Source organism: Triturus cristatus, chromosome 5_1 (assembly GCF_964204655.1).
Source record: "Triturus cristatus chromosome 5_1, aTriCri1.1, whole genome shotgun sequence".
Classification (NCBI taxonomy): Eukaryota; Metazoa; Chordata; class Amphibia; order Caudata; family Salamandridae; genus Triturus; species Triturus cristatus.
This window is the reverse complement of record NC_140587.1, coordinates 994,440,182-994,467,560: the sequence shown is the minus strand read 5'-3', so window position 1 is coordinate 994,467,560 and position 27,379 is coordinate 994,440,182. Positions and strand designations below refer to the sequence as shown.

General features: G+C 51.1%; 1 protein-coding gene across 1 annotated transcript in view; it reads left to right on the top strand.

Moving 5' to 3' along the window:
• ADCY2 (adenylate cyclase 2) overlaps positions 1 to 27,379 on the top strand; it is a 3,557,286-nt gene that overhangs the window by 2,663,153 nt on the left and 866,754 nt on the right. The window contains exon 13 of the mRNA XM_085606100.1: positions 24,222 to 24,291. Within this exon, the coding sequence (XP_085462226.1) occupies positions 24,222 to 24,291 (70 nt within the window). The remainder of the gene's footprint in view (positions 1 to 24,221; positions 24,292 to 27,379) is intronic.

Below are 27,379 nucleotides of genomic sequence, written 5' to 3'. Positions count from 1 at the left end.
ATAGATTTAGGAAAAATATTTAAGGAAGAACCATCAGCTTTGTTTGGGAGTTGTTATTTACATGGTGGAAACAGCGCACTGTTGAGAATTGTTTCTGTCTTTCTGCTTGCTGCCTTCCTTTCAGTTGTCCTAGGCCCCCAACCTTCCTTTTTTCTGTATCTGCATCTTTTTTCCAGCTTCATATAGTAACTATTCTGTAGTCGTTTGTCTGATAGGGCCTCCGACGCTGCCCTTTCTCTACACACTGAGACATCTTGTCCTGCTTTAATGTAAAGCTCTGTTTTGACAGCTGTCTGAAGATATGATTAACAGTTGTTGCAGTCAGCTTTTTTAAATCCTCCTGCACAAAATTTGAGGAATATTAATCCTTTTTTAAAGTGATTGTTTTATTTTCTGCACAAATCATAGAAACATCCTCTTTTTGAAACGGATACACATATGTTATTGAGATTTTTGTGTTAGTTTCAATGTCATTAAAAGCTTTGCATTATGAATCAATAAAGAATTAAACAATTGAATAACAAGGACACTTATCCTACTCAAGTTTTGGAGTTTTATATGGCGCTAACTAGATCCGAAGTTATCAGAGCGCTTTACATGAGCGCCAGGTGTGTTACAGATGGACATATTCATTTTGTTAGGCAGAGGGAGATTGAGTGATTTGGCCGGAATCACAGGATGATGAGCGTCCCTGCCGAGACTCGAACCCAGTTGCTCAGCTTCGAGGTCCACCACTCTAGGCGTTAGGCCACATCCTCTCCCCTCTCCACACTTAACAGTTTACGCTTGATGGATATTTCTAGAAGGTACCCTAGTAAGGGTTGAGGTGCATTTATGAATAACGTAGCATTACTTTATTTTATTGCTGTTTAAAACAAAACTGTTAAATCATAGGCATCAAGAGAGTAAGAGTAACAAGTAAACCCAACCTCCTGTATATCAAATAGCAACCACAAACATTGAGCATTTTCAAATGAAGTAATAAACTAGTCCCAGTCACAGACCCACTCAATTAACCCCAACATGTTCAAATCAACACTGAGGGGAAAGTCAGGGAAACAGTCCCCAGAGCAGTTTGTTACAACATTCCCTAAGAAGACAAAGACAGCCATTATCCCTCCTTCCCTCTACCTTACCGACTGCCCATTAGCCTTCACCCACATTTAGGCAAAGCAGAAAAGCCTGGTTTTTTGGGACTATGGCATCTGCACAGGTATTCCAAAAAAGTCCCTGGTCGATTTCATTTGTGAAAACAAGTACATCTTCCCTGCACTATCAACCCTCAATCTCACCGGATATCAACTTTTTGTGATTTAGTGTAATTCTATTCAGTAGTTTTTGAGGAATTATGGTGCAAATTAGTTGTATATCTCGACTATTGGGATGAAATTCAAAAGCGTATGCCTACTGATTGACTGGCTGCAACATGAAAAGAATTGTTGTGGCAGCCATTACATAGTCAGGGGCTTGGTCTCCTGTCCTGAAATTTTTTAAACAAAGAATATTAGTGTAGGGATACCGTGCACCACCAGCCCTTGTAGGGCTAAAATATATGACCACCTGTGTGAGCCAGGGCTTGGATACCCCGCCTTTAATATTACATGTAATGAGGAAGGGGGTTAACTCCCTTCCTGAGACGTTTCCAGTCCTGGGGACTCCATTCCCCAAGGCCTGATGCGGAATTGTAACACCCCAAACACCCCCCCTGAAGTAACGTTCCTGTACTTTAAAGACATTTGAAGAAGCACATTTCTGTATTTCACTCTCCCCCTAATTTTCAGCAGCAACAATATAGTGTAAAAGGATTGTGCAAAAGATGGAAAGTAGCAAATGTGTTGTCCGTCTGAGAACATCATTTTGTAAAAGATAGTGCCAAGTTAAAAAATAATTGTAAGACTTGCCCCTTTTTGGCTAAAGTTCCCTAAACTTTTTACTTTTCCCCTAGACCTTTTTTCTGACATGGTGTTGCCAACTTAGATGCTTTGGGTACTTTGCCACTGCTGATCAGTGTCAAAGTGCAAGTGCTCCCTGTATAAAGAATAATGATAATTGGTTGTCCATGATTGGTATGTTTGCCTTGCTAGTGAATTCCCTAGTAAAGTGCACTATGTGTGTCAGTGCTGGTAATGCAAATGCTACTAGTGGGCCTGCAGCACTAATTGTGCCACCGACACCAGTAGCCTTGAAAAGGGAACTCAGGCCTGCCATTGCAGTGCCTGCGCGCAGTTTGTTAAACTGCAATGTTGTTCTGACAAGTGCACCCACTTGCCACACTTTACTCTTCCCTTTCTATGCACATCAGACAGCCCTATGGTAGGTCCAAGGTACCCCCTGGGGCAGGGTGCAGTGCATGTGAAAGGTAGGACATATACTAAGGTGTGTACCATGTCCTGACAGTCAAATAATCTCCATTTCGTTTTTCACTGTGGAAAAGCAAACTTGCCCATAGGACAGAATGGGGAGGCTGTGTAATATGTTTTCCAGCCAATCTTCCCAAAGGCTTAAGATGGAGACGTGAAGTTTAGTGTGCCTGAACTCACAATGTAATAACACATCTTTTTATGATGGTGGTTTTTGCATTATGTGTTTAGAAGCCACTCTTTTAGAAATGGCTGGGTTTTTGTGCACTAACATTTCTATGTGTCTCTGCCTGGTTGTGTATTAACCGTCTGGATTTAAAAGCGATAGGATCTGGGGAATGTCTTGACCCAGGGGAGGAGGTGAGACAGCAACAGGCTGATCTGAATCTGGAGTGTAGGGGGAGGAGTAGCCTCTGGAGGTGAAGAGGCCTGGGTTGCTGCCATAAAACAATTGTCCCATCTCCTGCTGAGTGATTGAGAATCCAGACCCCCACTAATCAAAGGAAGAAGGTGTTACTGGCAGGGAGGCACCCAGAACTGGTTTGAACAGGAGTCAGTGCCTCCCTGAACACAAAGACTTCAAAGCCATTGAGGGGTATAACTATGAAAGCTGAAGCCCCTGAACTTTGGAGAATGGCTTGATCAAGATTGAACAAGACTGGAGCTACTTCGTGGTCAAGAGGAACCTTTGCCAAGGAAGAAACAACAGAAGAGACTGAAGGAAAGGACTGACCCTTGCTGTGTGTTCTGGGCCTGGCCTGCAGTTTGCTGTTTTAACCAAGGAAAGGCTAAAGGGACTTTGCTGTGGGCTATGTTCCTCTGCTTGGAAGGACTTTGCTGTGCTGTGTCCTGAAGTAACTTATCCCCAAGGGCCCAAGGTGAGCTGGCTCCCTGTTGCGGAAACTCAGGAACAAAAAAGTGTCCAGGAGAGTCTCAGCGACGCTGTGTGCATGTGCTTTTTGCAGTCTGAGAGCCTCGTAAGGAGTGCCCTGTGATCGTGGGCACCTGGAGTCCAAGTGAGGATCAGCGACACTGTGTGCGTGTGCGTTTTGCAGCCTGAGCCCTTCGTGAGGATTGCTTTGTTATCTTGCACCCGGAGTCCAAGTGAGTCTCGGCGACGCTGTGTGCGTGTGATTTGTGCAGCCTGAAACCTTCATGAGGATTGCCTTGTTATCGTGCACCCAGAATCCAAGTGAGTCTCAGCGACGGTGTGTGCGTGTTCTTGGTGCAGCCTGAGACCTTCATGAGGATTGCCTTGTTATCGTGCACCTGGAGTCCAAGTGAGTCTCAGCGACGCTGTGTGCGTGTTCTTCGTGCAGCCTGAGACCTTCGTGAGGAGTGCCCGATGATCGTGCGCCCGAAGTTCAAGGGAGTCTCAGCGACGCTGTGTGCGTGTGCCCTGTGGCAGCCTGAGATCTTCGTAGCAGTAGCGGCCCGGACCGGCAGCCCCGGAGGAGCTGAACTGCCGGCCCGAGCCTGCCGATGCCAATTCACAAAGATTGCATCGGAGGCCCAAGTCGCTGGAAGAGGAGAGAAGAGTGAGGTTGCACCCCCCAGGTAACGTGTGTCGACGCCTGGGGCAGGGTGCAGGCTCGGAGGGAGACTCTCTCGGCCTTTCTCAGTCTGGCAGCGCGAGCCTCTGCTCGGGCTCGTATCGTGGCCCATTCTGGCCAAGGGGCCCGAGTGTGGAGCTGCACTTTTTGTTATACCATATGCATGTTGGGGGCAACTGTTGACAGAGACTGACTGCGAGTCAGCACGAGTGGCAGAGAGACCGCCTAAGGCACCGTGTTCGGTGCGGGAGTGTATTACGCATTGCATTATTCCTGCATAATGAACTACCTGATTAGTGTACTACGCATGGCATTATTTCTGCATAACGAACTACCTGATTGTCGTATGACGCATTGCATTGTTTCTGCATAATGAACCACCTGATTAGTGTATTACGCATTGCATTATTTCTGCATAACGAAGTACCTGGCTGTTGCGTTACGCATTGCATTATTTCTACATTGCAAGGTGCCTGGTTGTTGCATTACACATTGCATTACTTTTCCAGTGCAAGGTGCCTGATTCTAGCATTACGAACTGCATAACATTGTATTAGGACTACAGTGAAATGTTTATTTATAAGTGCTCATTAATATCCCCAGAACTGACAAGGGATGGCGGGCCTAACAACCAGCCAGGAGGAATATTACACATACTCATATGTTGGATTTGTATTGTGTGGTCTTATCGTATATCTTTTTATATAAAATGTATACTTGTTTTAATAAAACTTGTGTGGAGTCCTTTTGTGGTGTCATCATTGGGTTGCTGTGAGCGTGGTTGAAAAATACTTTATACATTTGCCTTGAAGATAAGCCTGGCTGCTCGTGCCAAGCTACCAAGGGGGTGAGCGGGGGCTATCTCAGAATGTGTCCTTCCTTTCCCTGATGTGGAAACGCCGGTCCCTATTTGGCCTAAGGTACCTACCTCAGCCAACCAGGGATCCCGGGTCCAACAATAACTGACATAGCAAACATGTATTTACCCTCACAGTTTCAGAGTTGTACAATCTGGAGAAGTTTGTGAATTGGAGAGGTGAATGCCGTGGCGCTGTGACTGTTCCAGTGGTAATAGGAGTGACAGTGAGAGAAAACACGCTTCTGCAGTGCAGATGATTGCGCATAATGAAGGTACTGTGTATTGCAGGAGTTTGGAGCTGAGAGATGGGAGAAGGAGGTGTTTTGACGAAAGCACGTACTACAAAATTTCTGCCGCCATTTTAGTGCTTTTGGCAGGGGTTTGTACTGAAAGCATTCAACTGGTAGGAGAGGAGCACTTACGCACGCACTGTTGCATGCATGTGGCCACCATCTTAGGTGAATTGGCAAGCATGTTCTGAGGAATTGAGGGACTTCTGGCAGCCTTTTTAGGAAGTTGGGCTCTGTTGTTAGCCTTTGAAATTCATTGGCTGTTTCACGAGTAGATCAATGATATCCCCGCCCGCATATTGAAGGAGTACTGGAGCTGTTAAGGAAGCACTGCAGCAGTAAAAGAGTGGTTTTTTTTTGTGACATGTGAAGTCGGCTGCAATTGTTTCTGCAGTCCAGTTTCAAAATCTGTTAGCTTCTAGTGCTTCTACGGTGATAGGCACACCTGTGCCTGCTGTGGTGATAGACACGGTGAATTATTAATGCCCATGCGACATCTGTTGTGTCGATGCTGCTACTTTGAGGAAAAAAAGAAACCTGAGTGCCTGCTGTTGTGATAGGCACACCACCAATATTTTTAGGTATTCTTAAAATTGGCCGAAGAGCGGTGTGTTCAGGGTGGAGAACATTTATGCACTGCAAGAGTGTTGGATGCCTGACACAGTGACAGGCAAAACCTTGGTTACTATGAAAGAGGGTAGGAAAATTGCACAGGGTTCTGCAAGGTTTTTGGGGAAAAATTAAATAGGAAAAGATTGTTTTCTGACCGCTTTCTCAGCGAGTTTGTAGATGGTGAGGGTGCTAAAGGATACTATAGGTATACTTTGCCTGTTCATGTATTAAGAGAACTTTTTAGTGGGACACTAGGGTGCCGATCACGATCCGGTAAAAAATTTCCCCGTGCGACTCGTATCCGGCCTTTTTACCGTACGAATCGTACAAGTGCCGTACGAACTGGCAATCACGATTCGCATGGTAAAAAGTCCATACGAACCGCAATCGGAATATTTCCCCACACGTCCTCGGGTCGGAAAATGTGTCCGACACGTCCTCGTACGATTTACCGTACAAATGTGAAAGGTGAAGTCCGACCGAGGAATCACGATCCATCCCGTGCGTCCGAGGCAACAACCGTATGGAAAAAACACCGTCCGCACCGAACTCCCATAGCAACCATGGAGACATGTGCCCGCATACGCGCCCAACACTCCCCCCAGCCCCCATACGTCTGACACGTACCCCTCCGTGTATGTACACCCCCACCCGTCTAGGTACACCCCAGTACGTTCGAGTCGTACCCCCACCCCTGTACGTGTCGTACCCCTGTGTACCTACACCCCAGTACGTTCGAGTCCTACCCCCACCCCTGTACGTGTCGTACCCCCGTCCATGTACACCCCAGTACGTTCGAGTCCTACCCCCACCCCTGTACATGTCGTACCCCCGTCCATGTACACCCCAGTACGTTCGAGTCCTACCCCCACCCCTGTACGTGTCATACCCCCGTGTACCTACACCCCAGTACGTTCGAGTCCTACCCCCACCCCTGTACGTGTCGTACCCCCGTCCATGTACACCCCAGTACGTTCGAGTCCTACCCCCACCCCTGTACGTGTCGTACCCCCGTGTACCTACACCCCAGTACGTTCGAGTCCTACCCCCACCCCTGTACGTGTCGTACCCCCGTCCATGTACACCCCAGTACGTTCGAGTCCTACCCCCACCCCTGTACGTGTCGTACCCCCGTCCATGTACACCCCAGTACGTTCGAGTCCTACCCCCACCCCTGTACGTGTCATACCCCCGTGTACCTACACCCCAGTACGTTAGAGTCCTACCCCCAACACAACCTCCTAAGTACGGAGCGCACCCCAGGCCCCAACATCACAACCGCATGTACGAGTCGTACCAAGCCACACACAAGGACAGCACCGTACAACCAAATGGCCCATGTACACACCGTACACACGCTCAAAACGCACGTACACAACCAGGACAAAACAAAACAACACAAGAATACACCATTCGAATGGCACAAAGCCACTAAACATGTCCAACAACCACTAAAATAACACATTCACTGACCTGCAACTGCCAAAAACAAACAGAGGCCCAATACACCACCACTCCTTATAACCAACCCACCCAAAATTCAAACACAGCCACACCCACCAATGGACCAATAAAAAGGGCCCACACACACAAACCATGAGCCTTTGCAACAGACTCACTGCTGCTAGACACCACACACAACCAACAGCACCTTACTCCAAGCTGCACCACACCTTACACTTGCACATCTCCACACTACCACCTTCACAAACACACCCTCATCACATTCACACACACACACACCTGCACAACCACACCCACACACCCACAACCATCCACACACCACCCCCACCATCCACACCCCCCCCACCATCCACACCCCTCATCATGCCCACCACCAAGAATCCAAAGTTCAGTAACCGAGAGTTGGAGGTTCTTGTTGATCAAATCCTCAGAGTCGAGCCACAGATCTTTGGAACATTGGTCAGAAACACCAGCCTGGCAGCAAAAACAGCCATGTGGCAGACCATCGTCGATGCTGTGAATGCTGTTGCGGACACCAGACGGACCAGGCAGGAATGCCAGAACAGGTGGTACGATCTGCGGAGGAGGGTCCGAGCCAAGAGGCAGGATGAACACGACCAGGCCAACGCCACCGGAGGAGGGCCCTCCCGCAGACCCGTACAGTACCATCCCTGGGAGGAGAGGGTGATGGCCATACTGCCGGTGGAGGCAGTCGAAGGATTAGAAGGACTCCGAGACCCGGGTGAGTACACAAACAACGCACCTCACATGGGGGGAACGGCATCCACAACCAAAATCACTAACAGGCACGCAACCACCACAAGCCATCGCATGACTCAACCACACTCCATGAGCACGCACATGCCACTGCTGCCACCATGCCCCATGCACCCAGCTGGACAATGTCAAGTCACAGGCCCCAGAAGACAACAACACATGACACGGTAACCCGGATGGCGGGAGGCTGGGCCCCAAAAAGCACATAGTGCAACTCAGAAGCAGACAACAATTCACTCTACCCATATGGCCTAGGTCACAGCCAGACAAACAGTGTGTCCCAACACAGGAATGACTTGCCAGCAAATGGCGGACGCCTTGCATCAACACATGGGGGTGAAGGCACTGTTTTGCACATGACAGCAGCTAATGAACAGCCAACATTGTGAAAGAGTGGCAGCACACACCACCACAGCAGCAGCGCACAGACACACATCACACCCAATGGGTGCCTGGAGATCAGAAACAAACTCACATCAACAAGCCAAGGGCCACTCAAAGATCTGCTAACAGGGTGTGCCCAGGAAGCTGGGCCGAGGTGACAGAGGGTGACACACGGAGGGAGGGAGAGGGGGACATAGAGGGAGGGAGAGGGGGACTGAGAGGGAGGGAGAGGGGGACAGAGATGGAGGGAGAGGGGGACAGAGATGGAGGGAGAGGGGGACAGAGAGGGAGGGAGACGGACAGAGGGAGGAGGCTGACACACGGAGGGAGGGAGAGGGGGACACAGAGGGAGGGAGAGGGGGACTGAGAGGGAGGGAGAGGGGGACAGAGATGGAGGGAGACGGACAGAGGGAGGAGGCTGACACACGGAGGGAGGGAGAGGGGGACACAGAGGGAGCGAGACACAGGGAGAGCTAATCAGCCGTGTTGCGTGTGTGAATGTCTGCTCGTCAGCAGGTAGACTGCGTGCATGTAGACAAGGGTGGCCAGTGCCAGAACCCCCCCTTTCCTCCATGGCAAAACACATGGCCATGTCACAACCTGTACACGAGCACAAGGACAGCTACCTGGATCATATAAGTGTGTGGATCCACTCCATGTGCACATGTACAGTGCTACACGGAAGGCGCAAATGCATGGCTCGCCACACCTGCACACTCCACTGCTGACTGCAGTCACACTTGACGCATCAAGTAAGACTGTGCCACACATAGTTAAAGGGGCCAAAGTGGTGCCCAAGGGACACACCCATGCACAAGTGCACTGTGAGTGGAATGCAAGACAGAGCCTAATTCCAAGAGGAAACGTGCCAACTTTGAAAATGATGAAAATGGATGTTGCATGGACCAAAATTAACATTGTCTCTCTCACACACAGGTCAACGTCGTGGTGCACCCCCCAACACTGGGGGGGAACACTCACAGGACCCGGATCTGCAGGAGCCCGATCCCACCGGCAGCGACCACTCTCACCACTCTGCGGACGACCCCGACCGACCTGGCCCCTCTGGTGTCCAACCACCTGCAGCACCTGCGTCAGGTACAACTGTGCCAACCACCACCCCCACTCCTGCCACATCCCAGGAGACACCCACGATCCCTGCCCCAACACCACAATGCAGCCAGGCTCGCCAGGAGGGACACGGTGTCCCGGGCACCCAGGAGGAGGCAGGCGACAACGCCAATGCCACCCCTCAGGGGTCCCGGAGACCCCATGTGCCCACAAGGGCAGGCCAGGTGCAAGTGGGCAGGGGTGGTGGGAGTGGAGGACGGCGTAGGCGCGAGCCTGACCAGTTGGCTGGGGATCCGGCATTGTCCCATGTCCGTAACATCCTGGACACATACCGGGAGGACACCACGGGCATGGCCCAGGTTGTGTCCGTCCTCGAGGGGATCAAGGCACAGCAGGCCCAGCAACATGCCTGTCTACTGGAACACCAACGGAGGATGGAGGACAGACAGGCTGAGCAAGTGACGGCATTCCAGGGGATTCACGCTACACTCCGTCGGATGGCCGACATCATGGCCGACCCTCCCTGTGCCAGAAGGCGGAGAACATCACCACCCACAGGGAGGGTCCAGGAGGAGGAGGAAGAAACATCCGACGGAGCATCCCAGACGTCGTCACGGCCTGCTGCTGAGGTTCCCCGCAGGAGGCCGGGTCGTCCACGGAAAGGACCGTGAGGGTCGGCGCTACATCACCATCTCCCAGGACACCTGGCCTGGCACCTGGCCCACTGGAGCAACAGCATCACAGCATCAAGAGACATTCTCTGCCACATGGCCCTGCTGGTCACTCACTGGCTGACCAATGTTGACAAAGACTGTGGCATGGACTCTGAGGAATTCCAATGGCAAGGACACCAACTCCCCTACTGAACTTTGGATTCCAAATTCCCGGAAAGACACTCACTTTGTTGTCGCCCCCCCCCCCCAATAATAAATCACATTATGAACAGTAGATGCCTGCTGGTAGCATTATTAACTAACATGTGTCTTGTAAAGTCTAAACATGCCTGAGTCATCTTTTGTCTTCAACCATCCACACCCTGGGGCCTGAGTCTGGCACAGGACACATGGGTCACAGTGTATTAGGCAAGACAGACATGGAGCACCATACACACCCGTGATGGGCCCAACCAGCTGAGGGGGTGGCCGCACAACCGTGCTGACAGACACATTGAGTACAGCAACAGTCATGCGCAGAGGTCAGGGATCATGTGGAGTGTCCTGGGGGGCACCCAGGTATGTGTAGACAGGTGGCAGAACCATGTCCTGCAAGCTTGAGTCCGGTGGATGCAGAGAATGGGGGCCTGGCCAACGTTGGATGCATGGGGATGGCACATGTCACAATACCAACACAGTCATGGACATCATGCCCACTACACAGTCTCAGCCCACACACACAGCTTGCATCTTGCTACTCGACACATTGACACATAGCCACAATCAGGGAATACCATGCCAGACATGCAGGATGCACCGTGGCAACACACCAGCATTGACTGAGAAGAGGCACCTTGGAGGCATAGGGACACCTTTATTAGACATGTATTCGGGATTGCAGAGGCTACTCGAAGTACACATGAACACATCATGTGGAGTAACATGTGGGTCCAACACTGGCACCCCCTTTCTGCAGCACACATGCGTGTATGCCATGGAACTGGCACACAAGCGTCGGCTAACAGCTAAATACCCACAGCTGCACACGGAGAGCCTGCCATACACCATAGATCCGCTGATGTCGAAGTCCCACACCATGTCAAGCCAATGCTAACCGTATGTGGCCGAGGGCAGTGTCACACACATTGATGCCATCATCACAATCCCCTATCCCATCACTGATGCCTGTCAACCAGGCAGACCATCTATTCAGGTGTACACAGCTGCATGTCGTGTCCCATGGGGATGCGACATGGCTGCAGAGGAACAACACAGCGACAGGGGCAGTGTGCATACATCGTGAACAACTGCCACACCCAATACACCCCAGATGCATCCCTTACCCCATGGAGACTTCCAAACGTGTCCGTGCCTGTAACGCTGAGTCAGCCCACGATGTCATGTCCATGAGGAATAGCAGTGCCACAACAATGCAACCAGCAGACGGCATGCGCAGGTACCTGGGGAAGAGAGACACACAAGAAGTCAGCCACAAAAAGCACAGCCACTTGCATGTGCATTTACTCGACACATGTATGGATGACAACATGCTAGGTCATTATTATGACTGGGGAAATACTACCATCACTGCCACCATCACTCCAGTGACACACCCACACACACCTCTGACTCACGTGCCATACATGCAGGAGGAGACACCCATCACAACGCATGCCAGACGGGGACCAATGCGTGCACACTCAGACACTGGTACTCACCACTAAGCAAAGAAGTCGCGTATGAGCCGAGTCCGGATGTCCTCTTGCGGCTCCACATCCTACACATCACTAGCCCCATTGCCAAGCCCTTCGTCCTCCACGGGTGGATGGTCCTCGTCATGTTGATTCAGGATGAGTGGCACAGCTCTTTCAACAGCCATGTTGTGCAGCATGCAGCAGACCATGAAGATCTTGCAGACCTTCGCCGGGGCATAAGGGAGTGCACCGCCGGTCTTGTGGAGGCACCGGAATGGGCTCTTCAGCATGCCAAACGTCCTCTCTATCACTCGCCTTGTCCGGCCATGGGCGGTGTTGTAGCGGAGCTGGGCCGGCGTGATGGGGTTGCGGAGAGGTGTCAGCAGCCAAGGCATGTTGGGATAGCCAGCGTCCCCTACATGGGAAGCACATGGTCATCGTTAGAAGTGGTGAAGCGGTCGTGCTGGTAGGCTATACAGAATACAGGACAGACAGACTGTACCCACCAACAACACATGCCCGTTCGTTGCGCAGCTGCATCATCATATCAGGCATCCCGCTACGCCTCATGATGTAGGCATCGTGTGCTGATCCTGGAAAACGAGCACAGACATGTGAAATCACCATGTTGGAGAGACACACCACAAGGGCATTGATGGAATGGTAGTGCTTCCGATTGCGGTACGCCACCTCCCGTGCGTGTGGTGGTACCAAAGCTACATGTGTCCCATCTATGGACCCAATGACATGGGGCATCCCTCCCAGGGCATAGAATCCACGCTTTACCTCAGTCATCTGTTCAGGGGTTGGGAACTTGATGAAGTCATCCAGGTGAATCAACATGGCCTCTAAGAAATCATGCAGCACACCGCTGAACATGCTCTGGGACATGCCACCAACATGAGCTATGGTATTTTGAAAGGTACCCGTGGCAAGAAAATGTAGGGCAGCCATTACCTTCAGCTGGGGTGTCAGTGCCGTGGGATACCTGTGCAGCGGTTGCAGGTGTGGTGCCAGTCTCGCCGTCAACTCCAGAATCAACGGTTGGGTGAAGCGGTAGAGCCGGATGCTGTCATTCTCCTGCATGGCAGCCAAGTCTGGAATTCTTCGGGCAAGAGGCGGCGCTCTGCAGTAATTTGGAAGTGACAAGGAAGAGTGAGTGCACTACGACAACAACTCATGTGTACTGAGCACATGTTAATCTGGCAATACACACATGCTACATAGGGAGTCAGGTATGTGCTACATGGCCAGGACACGTATGGATGCAAGGTGGCACTCCTTCCAAGACCCAGCTACACACGGAGATTGAGAACCTCCCCATGCCACGCCATGGGAATAGCTGTGTCCCAGTGCAAGTGAACAGCCAGACGCAAGACAGGAGTGACATACGCCCACACATCAGCAGCAGTAGGATGCCGATTGCAGAGACTGGTAGCGGAACACTGGAGCCACAGGTCACATGACATTACACTAGGACAGCCCACACACCTTGCCATGAAGGTGCACATGTCATGACTCACCACACATTCCTTGTGAGGATGCTGACATGGCCTTGTCACGCTACTCCGTGTCCCATGCATACATGTGCACCTCACATCCGATACCACATGTGGCATGGTGTGCGGAACAGTGTGCAATGGCAATCTACACACAGACACATGTTGGTTGCTGCAACGGCTGCAGCTTTTGAGGGTGCTCCAACATCAACCTGATGGGAATCCCCCACACATAAATGACATAGTCACATTGTGCACTGTGGGTAGTGACAAGTCACGTGTCATAACCCCTGTACCGGGCATCATGGGACACTTCCGTGTGTTGGTGTCCGTGCCATGCCAGTGACGCTCACCCCAAGTGCGCAGTACGACATGCACACATGTCAAAGGAGTCAAGGGCATGCCTGGCACACATCGCACCATCACACATTACATCTGTAGACATCTCATCATACATCTGGTGCCTTCTCAACTCAGGAGTAATGTTCCACATCACAGGCCATCACACCTGTGCCCCACACATGTAGTGATGCACAGACGATGCCTCGATGTCAATGATTGGACAATTATGTCCATCCATGGACAAGTATGTCCACCCTATCCCTACCTGTGTGCCGCCTGTCACCACTGTGATGTGTGAAAACCGCTGTACTGCTGCCAAGAGGGCCTGTGTACGTTCCCATATCACTATGGGAGTGCTGCCGTATGTGTACCCATCGTGATGGCGAGCGTACAGGCGTGTGTACGCTCCCTATCACTATGGGAGTGCTGCCGTATGCGTACTCGTAGTGATAGGGAGCGTACAGGCATGTGTACGGCCCGTACCACGACGAGTACGCATACGTGAGGACACCCATAGTGATAGGGAGCGTACTGGCGTGTGTACGGCCCGTACCACTATGGGTGTCCTCGCGTATGCGTACTCGTCGTGGTACGGGCCGTACACATGCCTGTACGCTCCCTATCACTACGAGTACGCATACGTGAGGACACCCATAGTGATAGGGAGCGTACTGGCGTGTGTACGGCCCGTACCACTATGGGAGTGCTGCCGTATGCGTACTCGTAGTGATAGGGAGCGTACAGGCATGTGTACGGCCCGTACCACGACGAGTACGCATACGTGAGGACACCCATAGTGATAGGGAGCGTACTGGCGTGTGTACGGCCCGTACCACTATGGGAGTGCTGCCGTATGCGTACTCGTAGTGATAGGGAGCGTACAGGCATGTGTACGGCCCGTACCACTACGAATACACATACGCGAGGCCACCCATAGTGATAATGAACGTAGTCACGCGTGTACGGGCCGTTGCAATGCATTTGGGTCGCCCTAGGGCTCCGGAACGCACCGTACCTGTGTGTGAAGCACCAATTTACATAGGGGACACGTGAGGGACAAGTATTAAGGCCTACATGCATGCTGGTTGTCATGGAGACCAAGTTCAAAAATCGATTTTCTTCTGGAAGGTGAACAGCAGAAGTCAGTTGGAATTAAAATACTTTGTTGCAATGTGTTTGTGGAGCTGACATCATGCAGGAGAATGAAACCGATAGAGAACACACAGACAGCTAGGTTTGAAGGGATTGGTGGAAACATAGGATGCAAATGTGAGTGACCAATCACTCTGTACTCCTGTGCATGAGACTGGGCAGAAAGGCACATATAAGGCAGCCAGGTCCCATGAGGGAGTACTTGCCTGCACATCTTTGCATTCGTCGACCCAGCTGCTGCTACTGATTCCCTGGAACTATGTCAAGGGCTGTGGAGAGGACACAGCCATTCACCCTGGAGGAGAACATGGCTCTGCTGGATGTGATCCTCCCACAGTACTCCATGCTGTATGGGCGACCAGGGTATCAGGTGAGTGCATAGGCCACTGGCACAGACTGTCCCTATGTTGTGACTGTGACTTCTGGCATTGTGTCCTGGTGTGACACACATGCCATGTACTGTAGGGGGGGTCCCAGGGGGGGGATGCCTGATGTCTCCCAGCAGTGCCCTGAGACGGGAGGGGTGGGTGTGGGTGTGGAGTCCTCCCAGCAGTGCCCTGAGACAGGAGGGGTGTGTGCCTATCACTAACAGCAGTGCCCTGAGACGGGAGGGGTGGGTGTGGAGTCCTCCCAGCAGTGCCCTGAGACAGGTGGGGTGGGTGCCTATCACTAACAGCAGTGCCCTGAGACGGGAGGGGTGGGTGTGGAGTCCTCCCAGCAGTGCCCTGAGACAGGAGGGGTGTGTGCCTATCACTAACAGCAGTGCCCTGAGACGGGAGGGGTGGGTGTGGAGTCCTCCCAGCAGTGCCCTGAGACAGGTGGGGTGGGTGCCTATCACTAACAGCAGTGCCCTGAGACGGGAGGGGTGGGTGTGGAGTCCTCCCAGCAGTGACCTGAGACAGGAGGGGTGGGTGTGATGCACAGTGTGAGCCTTGATCATTGATTGTGACATTGCCATCATTCCACCTGTGTACCCACTATGGCACGTACTGCTTTTTCCCTCACCAGGGGATGATGTCCCTATGACAAAGTTGCAATGCGTTGGCTGCATGACATGCCTTGTTGTAACCAGCTAATTTGTTCTCATATGTCTCTCTGTGACATGTGGCTGGTGTATTGATGTGGTGTCACTTGTTCTTCCTCACAGGTAGGCGCCACTGCCAAGGCGCAGATCTGGCTGACCGCCGTCAGTGCCGTGAGGGGTGTGGATGGTCGGAGGCGGAGCCTGTCCCAGGTGAGGAAACGCTGGCAGGATATCCGGTGCTGGACGCGGAGGATTGCACGGCTCCTGCTGGGGGACTCACCTGAGAGCCACAAGAACCGCGGCCGCCGCCGTCTGAGCCACCTCCACAGGCGTGTGCTGCCGGTGGTCTTTCCTGACCTGGAGAGGCGCTTACAGGCGATGCAGCAGCCGGAAGGGGGTAGGTACATGTGCGTTTGTTGTGTGTCACCGGCATTTGTAAGGGCACAGTAGCATGAATTCACTGGCAGGGTTTAAAGGTGCTGTGCAGATCCTGTTTGCCCCAGTATAGCGCTGCGCCCCTGCCACCCTTCCCCTCCTTGCAATGTGTTCCCTGGTCTGTGTGTAGTCACTCCTTCACAAGGTAATGTAGGCTGGCGCTTTGTCCACGAGAACAATGCCTGTAGCATCATGTGTGGGGGTGGTGTGTAACAGGTTTTGGGACCTTGGCTGTGCCCTGTCAAGTTCACTGCATGTGGGTTCCATGTCAGTTGGCACTGATGCTGACTCCAGACATGGGAGTTGGTCTCTCATGTGTCATGCCTTACAGCGCGCATGTCCTATGTAGTGGCCTGTGACATGATGTGCATGAGTGTGCGATACGCATAGTGCAGGGATGGTGGCGTGTGTTGCAGTCATTACCATTCAGTAGCATGTAGTTGCGTGCCCACTACTGTCCCCTGGGGCACCTTTTCCTCAGTGGTGTATGTGTCATCATAAACGTGGACACTCTCAGTGTCTACAGCGTAGGTTGTGCTCTGTGCCATTGTCCCCTGGCACCATGTATATAGACGTGCTATTTTGTACAGGTGTCCACTGTGCAGCCTGACCTGATTGTCCTTCTTCATACTCACAGTTGCCAGTGCCTGTGTGTCTTGTTGTACTCATCTGAGGATGGGCACTGGTACCTCATTATTTGTACAGGCGCACCTTGGCTGTTTGGCGTCCAATCTTGCATTTTGCCTGCCCCTGTGTTTATCACCCAGACTATGAGATGTTGGTGCCACCTGTGTCTCAACAATTTGCCTCGTGTAGGGGTTGGTTGGGGCGGGCAATGCCTATATGTCACATCCTGATTTCTACTTGCTGGGTCTGGGCAGTGTGTGTTGTTTGTCTGGACACACACGCAAGGTGCAGTGACCGAGTCATGTTGGGCATGTTTTCAGCATTAGCTATGCAGCATGTGTCTCAAGTTCATGGATATGGTCCCTGGTCATCGGTATTTTCACCGACGCTGTGTAGTGCAGATGCAGTGCTGGATTGTCCCCAGGGCCTGGGTGCTATGTCAGACTCCGTTTCCTGTCTTTAGCTATTGTCTCATGCTCTCCATGGTGTTTCAGTGGCATGGTGGCTCAACCAACTGTGTGTTTCATGCCCTACATCGGTACCTTGTTTAGTAGATGTTAGGGATCTTCCTTTTCAGGCTATGCAATGTTACCTATGTAGATTGGACTCATGTGACTGATGTGTACAGCTGTCTGATTAATTTCTGTCTCTCCACCCTGCCCACAGCATCGTCGGGGGACACAGAGGGAGACATGGACACAGGCAAGGCGGAGGGACCGAGCACCAGTGCCAGCCGTGACATCGGGGCTGGCACATCGAGTGGGACAGAGGTGGAGGATAGTGCGGCCGAGGACCTGTCGACTGGCACGTCAGAATACGAAGCTGACAGGTCCGAGGAGGAGGTCTCCGAGTGGGCGGTGGCTGCACCAGCAGCTGACAGTGGAACAACACCTCGCACCGCCCCCTCAGTTCCCATCAGCCGCCTCCCACTTGCTCGTGTCCCTTCCCAGCGTGCCCGGTCACCGCATGTCTCCTTCATGCCAGGCACCGCACCCCCTGCCCCTGTCTCCACTGCTGCCGCCAATGCTGAGTCTGTGGACATCCAGCGGCAACTGCAGGTTGGTCAGGCTGCGATCCTTAATGTCCTCCATGCCCACGGCAAAACCCTCACCAACATCGAGGCATTCTTGGAGGGCATTCATTCATCGCAGGCTGACCAACGAAACTTGCTGAGGTCCATAGACTCCACACTGACTGCAGCAGTGGGTCTCCTGCAGCGCGACCTCCCCCCACCTACCCCTGCCCCATCCACACTTCCCACTCCCATGCCTATCCCACGTACACCCAGACGTCGGCATGCACCCACATCAACAGACACAGGCACCACACCAGCAGGGAAGGTCCACCGCACTCCTCCTGACACGCACACACAGGGTGAGGTAGGCACACCCACTGGGTCGGGGGGCAAACGTGTGACACGCAGCCATAGTGGGAGTCCGCATTCCACCCAGTCCACTCCCTCCAAATCCCCTCCCCTCAGCTCTCCTGGCCACATCTCCCCCAAGGACTCCTTCATGGCCGCTCTGTCCCTGAGCCCCACAGTGACACCACCACGCAAGCGGGCAAGGAAGTCCTCGGTCAGGGTGGTTGATTCTCCCCCCCTGTCTCCACCCTTCCCCGGTGGCGCTGCGACCCATCCCTCTGACCCCCCCCCCTCCTTGGGGCCTGAGGTCCCTTCGGGTGCAGGGGACTCCCTGGAGGACCTTGCTAAGGTGTGTAGTGCCATCCTGGCCTCCGCCTTTGGCCCTGACCCACCCCCTGTGGTGGAGTCCTCCATCCCTGCACCCACAACGCCGCCCCTTTGCCCTGATGTCCCTGCGGTGCCTGGTGCTTCCCCCCCCCCTGATGCCCTCACCAGTGTGGAAGACGATGCCATGTGACTGTGCAGGCAAGGTAGGGGACACGCATCCCACTGTGTCCCCCATCCAGCTGAGAATCATTGACTGCCCTATGGGCTTTGTGAATATTGAACTGCCTGCGATCCACGGACATTGTGCTCATGCTGAATAAAGCCTAATTTTGTTTTGATTATCACACTACTGCTATGCTGGTATTGGTGTTGGTGGGGCTGCTACATGGTTTTGGGTGGTGTTTAAGGGTTTGGGTGTGTGGGATATGTAGTAGTGTGCTGCTCATTGGGGGGACCCTGGGATCTGTGTGCCATCACAAGGTGTTGGCTAACTTTCTTTGTTCATGTAAGCAGTTACTGCATGGTGCAATTGTCCCAGGGTGTATTCCTTCCTCTGTGTACCCAGATTTCTTCCCTGCAGGGTGTTCACAATGTTTAGCGCAGAGCTGTGTCTACATGAGCTGTGTGTGTGACGGAGCCCTTCTACTTTGGCCATGCATGCAGGGCCATGTCTCCACCTGCAACAATCGTGGCATCCTTGGTGATCACTGTACTTGTGTGTGGAGTCTGTTCACATGAGTTCATGGGGACATGTTCCCTTGTAGGCAGTATGCATGTGGGTATTTCCAGCCTCACACACATGTGTTACACCCCTCCTGGCTCAGGGCACTGCTGGGAGGACTCTGCACACACCCCTCCTGTCTCAGGGCACTGCTGGGAGTGATAGGCACACACCCATCCTGTCTCTGGGCACTGCTGGGAGGACTCTGCACACACCCCTCCTGTCTCAGGGCACTGCTGGGTGGACTCTGCACACACACCTCCTATTTCTGGATATGTACGCTTGGAACATACACGGTGGGGGTACGCTCCATGCATTCGAGGTGAGGGTACGAGTCTAGTTACACTGGTGTGGTGGGGGTACGGTCCGTGAGTCCGCGGGTGGGGGTAGGAGTCGTACTTACACTGGTGGGGGTGGGGGTACGGTCCGTACGTCCACGGGTGAGGGTTCGAGTCGTACTTACACTGGTGTGGTGGGGGTACGGTCCGTGAGTCCGCGGGTGGGGGTAGGAGTCGTACTTACACTGGTGGGGGTGGGGGTACGGTCCGTACGTCCGCGGGTGAGGGTTCGAGTCGTACTTACACTGTTGGCATGGGGGGTACGCTCCATGCATACGCGGGTGGGGGTACGGGTCGTACTTACACTGTTGGGGTGGGGGGTACGCTCCTTGCATACGCGGGTGAGGGTTCGAGTCGTACTTACACTGTTGGCATGGGGGGTACGCTCCATGCATACGCGGGTGGGGGTACGGGTCGTACTTACACTGTTGGGGTGGGGGTACGCTCCATGCATATGCGGGTGGGGGTACGGGTCGTACTTACACTGTTGGGGTGGGGGGTACGCTCCTTGCATACGCGGGTGAGGGTACGGGTCGTACTTACAATGTTGGGGTGGGGGGTACGCTCCTTGCATACGCGGGTGAGGGTTCGAGTCGTACTTATACTGTTGGCATGGGGGGTACGCTCCTTGCATACGCGGGTGGGGGTACGGGTCGTACTTACACTGTTGGGGTGGGGGGTACGCTCCTTGCATACGCGGGTGAGGGTACGGGTCGTACTTACACTGTTGGGGTGGGGGGTACGCTCCTTGCATATGCGGGTGAGGGTTCGAGTCGTACTTACACTGTTGGCATGGGGGTACGCTCCATGCATACGCGGGTGGGGGTACGGGTCGTACTTACACTGTTGGGGTGGGGGTACGCTCCATGCATACGCGGGTGGGGGTACGGGTCGTACTTACACTGTTGGGGTGGGGGTACGCTCCATGCATACGCGGGTGGGGGTACGGGTCGTACTTACACTGTTGGGGTGGGGGGTACGCTCCTTGCATACGCGGGTGGGGGTACGGGTCGTACTTACACTGTTGGGGTGGGGGTACGCTCCATGCATACGCGGGTGGGGGTACGGGTCGTACTTTCACTGTTGGGGTGGGGGGTACGCTCCTTGCATACGGGGTGGGGGTAGGGTCCGTACATATCCGTCCCCACGCTATGTGATGCTTGTGCGGCCCGTACCCAGGCCTTTGCCACGTGGGTACGATCCGTCCCGCCATTGTTGGGGTGACGTGTGTGTGGGCGTGGTGCGACTCGTACCCACGCTCTTCAGGCGTGGGTACGGGACGTACCTGTCTGGTTGTGTTGCCGGTTCGCGTCGTGACGGACTTCCGTTGTGGCGGTCGCTGGCTTATCAGGACACGCCCCCACCCCCTCGTGGTGACCAGGGCATGGGAGTCAGGTATGTCCAGGCCATGTGTGGTGTGTGACTTATGTGGTTGTTTTGTGGCCTGCCCTGGTCCTGCCACCCCCACCCCACCCCACTTTCCCCCCTCCCTTAGTTATTCTGACCTTCTGCGGCGTCTGCGTCGTAACCTGTAGAGGAGGTGGACTGCTATGAGGGCAGGGATGACTCGTAGGTTCGGGTCCATGTCTGTCCGTCGCGTACTGGTACTCCTTGATCGCGTCGTCCTGTCGCGTACGGGTCCTCCTTGATCGCGTCGTCCTGTCGCGTACGGGTCCTCCTTGGTCGCGTCGTCCTGTGTGTCCGTCGCGTACTGGTCCTCCTTGTTTGCGTCGTCGTCTGTCCGTCGCGTACTGGTGGTCCTTGTTCGCATCGTCCTGATTTCCCGGCAGTTTTTGGCTGCCGGAAAATATTCACCGTGCGGGATGACGTCGGTGCGAATCGTGATTCCTGGGTCGTGAATGGCTGGCAGCGAGCGTCCCGACGTCAGGTCGGCGCTTTCCCGGATCGCATTGGTAGGTTTTTTTGGGTCGGTCGGGCTTTTTTACGATTCGTACGGTAATGGTGTACCCGTGCGAATCGTAATTCCTTGTTTGTAAAAATTGACGACCGGGTACGCGTCGGACGGAGATTATGCTCCGTCCGACGGTTCGTACCCGGTTTTTACCGGATCGTGATCGGCACCATGGTGTTGTGGGTACTCTTAGTCTGCATAAAATGTTTAGTGCATATTAAGCAAAGTGCAGAAGGTGACTCCACCACCATTTTCATGAGCAGCCCATTGAGAACTAGCTGTAAAATGGAGAAAATGGAAGAACACTTTTTGGCCTCATGCAAGAGTGTGTGGAAATAATTTAAGTACTGAACACAAATATTCTTTATTGATGAACTGTCTTGGTGGGGAAGGCCAAGAGGTTTTATAAAAAAAATACCGGAGCTGAGTGTGGAAGAACAGAGAGGGTTAATTGAATTTGAAACATGCATTTTGACACTTGACTGTCATTACTTACCTTGTGTCAGAACCATCATAGAATGGTATCATTTTGATCCCTGAGAACAAGGTAGAGAAGAAACAGTTGAAGACGATATTACGAGTCTAATGAAACTTGCGTCTTCTTGCAAATTTGGAGGGTCCACAGAAGAACGGATAAGGGATCAGTTTGTTCTAGATGCAGAGATGACAAGATTAGAGAGGAATTATGGCTAAAAGATGAGCCACCACTGGAGGAAGTAATTTTGGTAGCAAAAAGGGTGAAACATGATTAAAAGTGCTTCAGAGTTCAAAGGTCCAAAAGTAAAAGAAACTCAGGGTCTGAAAAGTGTGAGGATACTGTATGCATCATGAAATATAATAAAGAGGTATCAAAGGTGGCAGTGAGAGAAGACTGCATGAGATTTACAGTGTAATGCTACAATTGTGGGATGAGTGGTCACAGAGCGAATGCAAGAACATGTCCGGTTCTAGGTGGAATCTGTCATGGTTGTGGTAAGAAAGGGCATTATCAAAGGTATTGTAGAACTAAACAAAGAAAAGAACAGAATAAGGAGATAAAAAAGATCACTCAGGACATTGTATTTCAAACTGAAGGAAGAGGTCAAGTGCATAGTAAAGGTTTCGTAAAAAGTGATGGTGTTGAGTTGAAGATGAAATTCGACTCATGTTCACACCTACTATCATCTACAGGGACACGTATGCTCATTGGTTTCAATGGAAAAATAAATGACAGGCAATGGGTGTAAGAAAGGGAGTTTTCCAAAATCTCTACTTTCTGATAAAGATGCTCATTTCTGTTCCAAACAAGTGAAGGATTTCTTAGATTTTTGTGGCATAGAGCACAAAAAGTGTTCTGTTTATCATCCTGAGACAAATGGAACCGTAGAAAGGTTCAACAGGATTACAAAAGAGAACATTCAATTGTCTAGAGTGAATTCATAATATTGGAAACATGAGTTACAAAAATGTATAGCGGCACACCGTATGAAACTCCATTCCATCATCCGGAAATAATCTTTTAAGTAGTTTAAGGGAAGGTCACTTAACACTCTGTTATGCCCAGGTTGAATGGATTGGAATAAGGGTATTAAGTACAATGGAATTGGGTTGTTGAGCGACATGAGAAGAAGTTGCAGGAAATTAATAAAAACATTTTAATGAATGAAAAACAGCAAAGTATGTAGAGGTCAAGGTCAATGTAGGTGAGTAGGTACGAATGAGGGCCCCAGTGGGTTGTATGTCTTGGTCAAAATATACAAAACCCATGCAAGTGATAGCATGTTTTTAGAATACAATCAAGGTGAATGATTGAAGGATTTGGAATAAAAGCTGAGTAGTTGTATTAAAATCACACTTGGATAAATTTGAAAGATCATTGGAGGATGACAATCAAGTGTGTGGCGAAAAGGTGAGACATGATCTCAGTGAGCATAGCCTCAGTGAGAATCAGATGATTGAGCGTATAAGAAGAATCATACGCAACGGTACTAGTCCATGATGTTTAAAGTATTATGTTAGATAAATTATTGGATACGCTAGAAAAGTAAAGCATATTGTAAATGTATCAAGGCATTGCATTTCTAGTTGCATGTATATAATTTATAGTTGTTTAAGTTTGAATTATGGAAAATCAACATGTGTTTCATGTTTAGTTTAAAAGGGTAATTTATTGGAGAGGGGCACAGTGTAATATCCAGCTTTAGATGCTTCTGCCGCTGGGTGCTATGTGATGTCACGTAGCACATGGAACATGGAATGTGGGAATTTAATTGGAGTGCCAGTTGGTTCTGTTACAACTGGGATTTGATGGATGAGGTGCTTATAATAAAGTTGCAATTACTTTACCCATTATTGGCTGATTATGAAATTTACTACTTGTTACACACCCGCTTCCCAAAGGTTAGGGAACCTCAGGTTCACTGTCTGAGAGGAGCAATGGATGCTGTTGTCTGATGCATGGCACATACCATACCATTGTGTTCTAGGGCGGCCCACAAAGAGCACAGTGCTAGGTTATTCAGTCCCTGGAATCAATATGATAAGTTCCAGATATTGCCTAAATGTATCTCTGACAACCTGGCACATATTACCTTTCATCAGTTTTATGGGTTTTATTAGTTTAAAAAGCTATTTAGAAGCTTTTGACATAATCGTTTGTTTTCAAACTAGGATATTTTCACAATAACTGCAATATGGTTCAGAAAAATTGTGCCTTTTTGTTGCTATTCGTTTCTTTAGTGCTCTTTGCGTATGCATATTAACAAGTGTTTTTTATTTTGCACAGGCAATGGCTAAAGTCAGAAGACATTCAAAGGATATCGCTGCTTTTCCATAACAAACTACTAGAAAAAGAAGTAAGTAAACACTGCACATGTCAGAAACGCTCACGTCTTCTGTAGTTGTTTATTAAAGTTTGCAGCTTTGTCGGCAGGGACATCTTAAGGATTTTGAGTGCCCTGGGCCAAGCGTATTTTGAGTGTCCCTGCTTTGAATTTATGATCCAATTTCAGCTCTTGTATGCCCTCTTTGGCCAATATTGTAACACAGCAGTTCACTAATATTACTGCAAAAAATCTCTGTGACGCCCTCCCATTTCTCATATGTATGGTCCTGTTTTGATTTAAAAGAAACTTTTTTATGGATGCTGCATGCAGGGGCAGCTCCTCTTTGAGAGCGGAGGTGCATCACTCCACCTGCTGCAAATGCAGCAGCAAACACAGATAAATAAAATGGCATGTCAATGGCATTTTATTTATTTGCCACTGCACCGACTCACGCTGTGTACACTGCGAGGGTGGGGCAGGGCTGAATTCTACAAATGCAGGATGGCAGCACTGGTCTACAATGAGCATGTCAAAATGGCCAGCCGTCTTGCAACGGCCAGCCCGTCATGCGCACTGTAGACCCAGCAATACAAAGGCTGTGAAACAGCCTGGGGGTTGCTGGCACATGCCTCCAGCCTCAAAATGAGTGCTGGGTGAGCCTGCTCCCACCAACCCTGGAGCTGCTTTCACAGCATGAGAGCAGCTCCAGCTTTAGTTGGAGATAAGTTTCACAGGCTATAAGGGAGTACCGCAGAGGTCATGATCCCGAAGTTATGATGAGTCGCGTGCCTTCGCACCTCACCATTTTTTATTTACTGTAGCCGCCACTGGTTGCATGAAACATATACACATTTCTCTGCAAAATGTCTACAATAGACTCTCACATATCACCCACATTAAAAATAAATTAAAGAAAAATGGTATTTAAAACAATCTGTTTGGGAATTATCCATGGTCATCGTGGCAATACCCTGCTGAATAGAGCTGGCTCTCTCAGGTGGCCCCCTTCTTTTGGAACTAGTAAGGAGAAATACAGCCTTTCATAGAATTCATGGAAATGTGCTGCTATTGCAGCGTCGCTTGTCACTTCAGCACCGGTCTCTGTGAGGAGCGATGTAACTGATGCAGCCTGGTGTTGCACGCGAAGTCTATTCGGTAGCATTCTCCCACATTTATAACCTCCTGCATAAAAAGAATGTCGTAGATGCAGCAAGGCGTATTCTGCCCTATCAAGATCTCTAACTGCCACCACACCCTAGGCTCCACTGCGATGGCGTAAATGCTGCAACGCTCACACCTTTTGTTGGAGCTGCCCCACTCCTCTCAGCTTGTTCTCAGCTGAAGAGATCGTAAGGAATTTGCCCCGAATTACTGCCTTAAGGGCATTCCAAACTATCACTAATAACTTCCCTGGAGTATCATTCTCTTCAAGATATTGCATAGGAGAGTCTCCCTCATTTGCAAGGGCGGGCAGGAGAGTCGAAAATGAGGAAGGTCGATACTAAGAACAACGGCTGAGTGATCTGATAAGGTACTAGGTTCAATCTCTATGGAGGTGAGTGATGCCTATAACTCCTGGATGCCAAGAAAATTATCTAGTCGTGCATAGGTCTTTTGTGCATGGGAGACGTATGTATAATCCAGTGTACTGGGGTGTGCTTCCCTCCATAGATCCTTCAACCCCCTGTCCCTCAGCCAATCCCTGCAATCTCGAGATTAATCCCCAGTCCTGCTGTCTCGATAAGAAGAGCAGTCCACACATTGCAAAAGACCAAATTTAAATCCCCTCCCAATAAGACCAAACGTACTTGAGTATTCATGGAGTCTGACACTGCTTTTCCCAAAAAGTGCAACTGTCCTTCATTTGGAGCGTAAAGAGAGCCCACTTGTATTGACTGGGCACCCACCGAATTCTTATGGACCAAGAGGCGCCTCGTATCTCTGCTATTGGAGGGCCTATTGTTCCTTTAAAGGAATGAGAGACCAGTATTGCCACTCCAGCAGTCTTCGTAGGCATAGACGAGAAAAATTGTTGAGGGAATTACTTTGATTTTAGTCTATGTCAGTCCTTAGCCACCAAGTGGTTTCTTGTAACACACAAATGTCCGCCCCATCTGTTTGAGATATGAGAGGACCGCTCTTCTCTTCACCGGATTATTAAATTCCTATAGATTGAGTGTGACTACCCTTAGATTAGTAAACAACATCCCACTCCATAAATCATCATCCTACTACAGCATCAACGTTTGCCTCCATGCTGCGAAAAGATCTCCTTCAGGCCCACCAGACTCCCAAGAATATCTGAGTGCATACTATAGCCTGTGTACAGGCTAAATAGAAGCATACCCCAAGAACTATGTCCAACTAAATGTCCCGGGCGGCATGCGGTAAGGAGAAGAATAAGAGTGGAGGAAGACCGTGGCATATTCACCCTCCCCCAGAGCCCATCCAGACGCCTGCCCACCATACAATGGCAGGAAGAGGGACAGAAGACAGTTAGAGAGGATAACCAAGGCAGAAGTGGGTGTAATACACCTCATTTCAGTTCTGAGTCCGCCGATTTCTTCGTAAGTTACTGCAGGACCGATAGCCTCTCTCTGGCTGTGCTCTCAGGATCCGGGCGAAGACCAGGCTGCGAGCGTTTAGAAGATCTCTAGTGACACTCTCTGCAGTCTGGTCAATCCTTCCTATCCGCCGGAGTCTCATCAGGGGATTCAGCCTAAAGCTCCAGTAATTGGCACACCTCTTTCAGTGAGCGGATCTGCTGGACCTTGCCGTTCCATTGAAAGATCAGTCAGAATGGAATGCCCCATAAAAAAGACACTTCCTTTTAATGCAGGTGAGAGGTGACCTGCCGGAATGCCCTATGCTTCTGCAAGGTTGATCCCAGCCGGGTCTTGGAAGAGAGACGTAGTGTGGCCACGAAAGAGTATTATGCCCGTCTCTCGCGCAGTCCTGAGAATAACCTCTTTTATCTGGAAATTATAAACACACATGAGGATGTCCGGTGGGGGTGCTGTTGGTGGTCTTTTGGGTCCCTAACTATGTGTGCAATCCACAAGTATCTCAAAATCCGGCGGAGCCTCCAAGATCACTCAAAAAAGGTCCTGCACAAAGG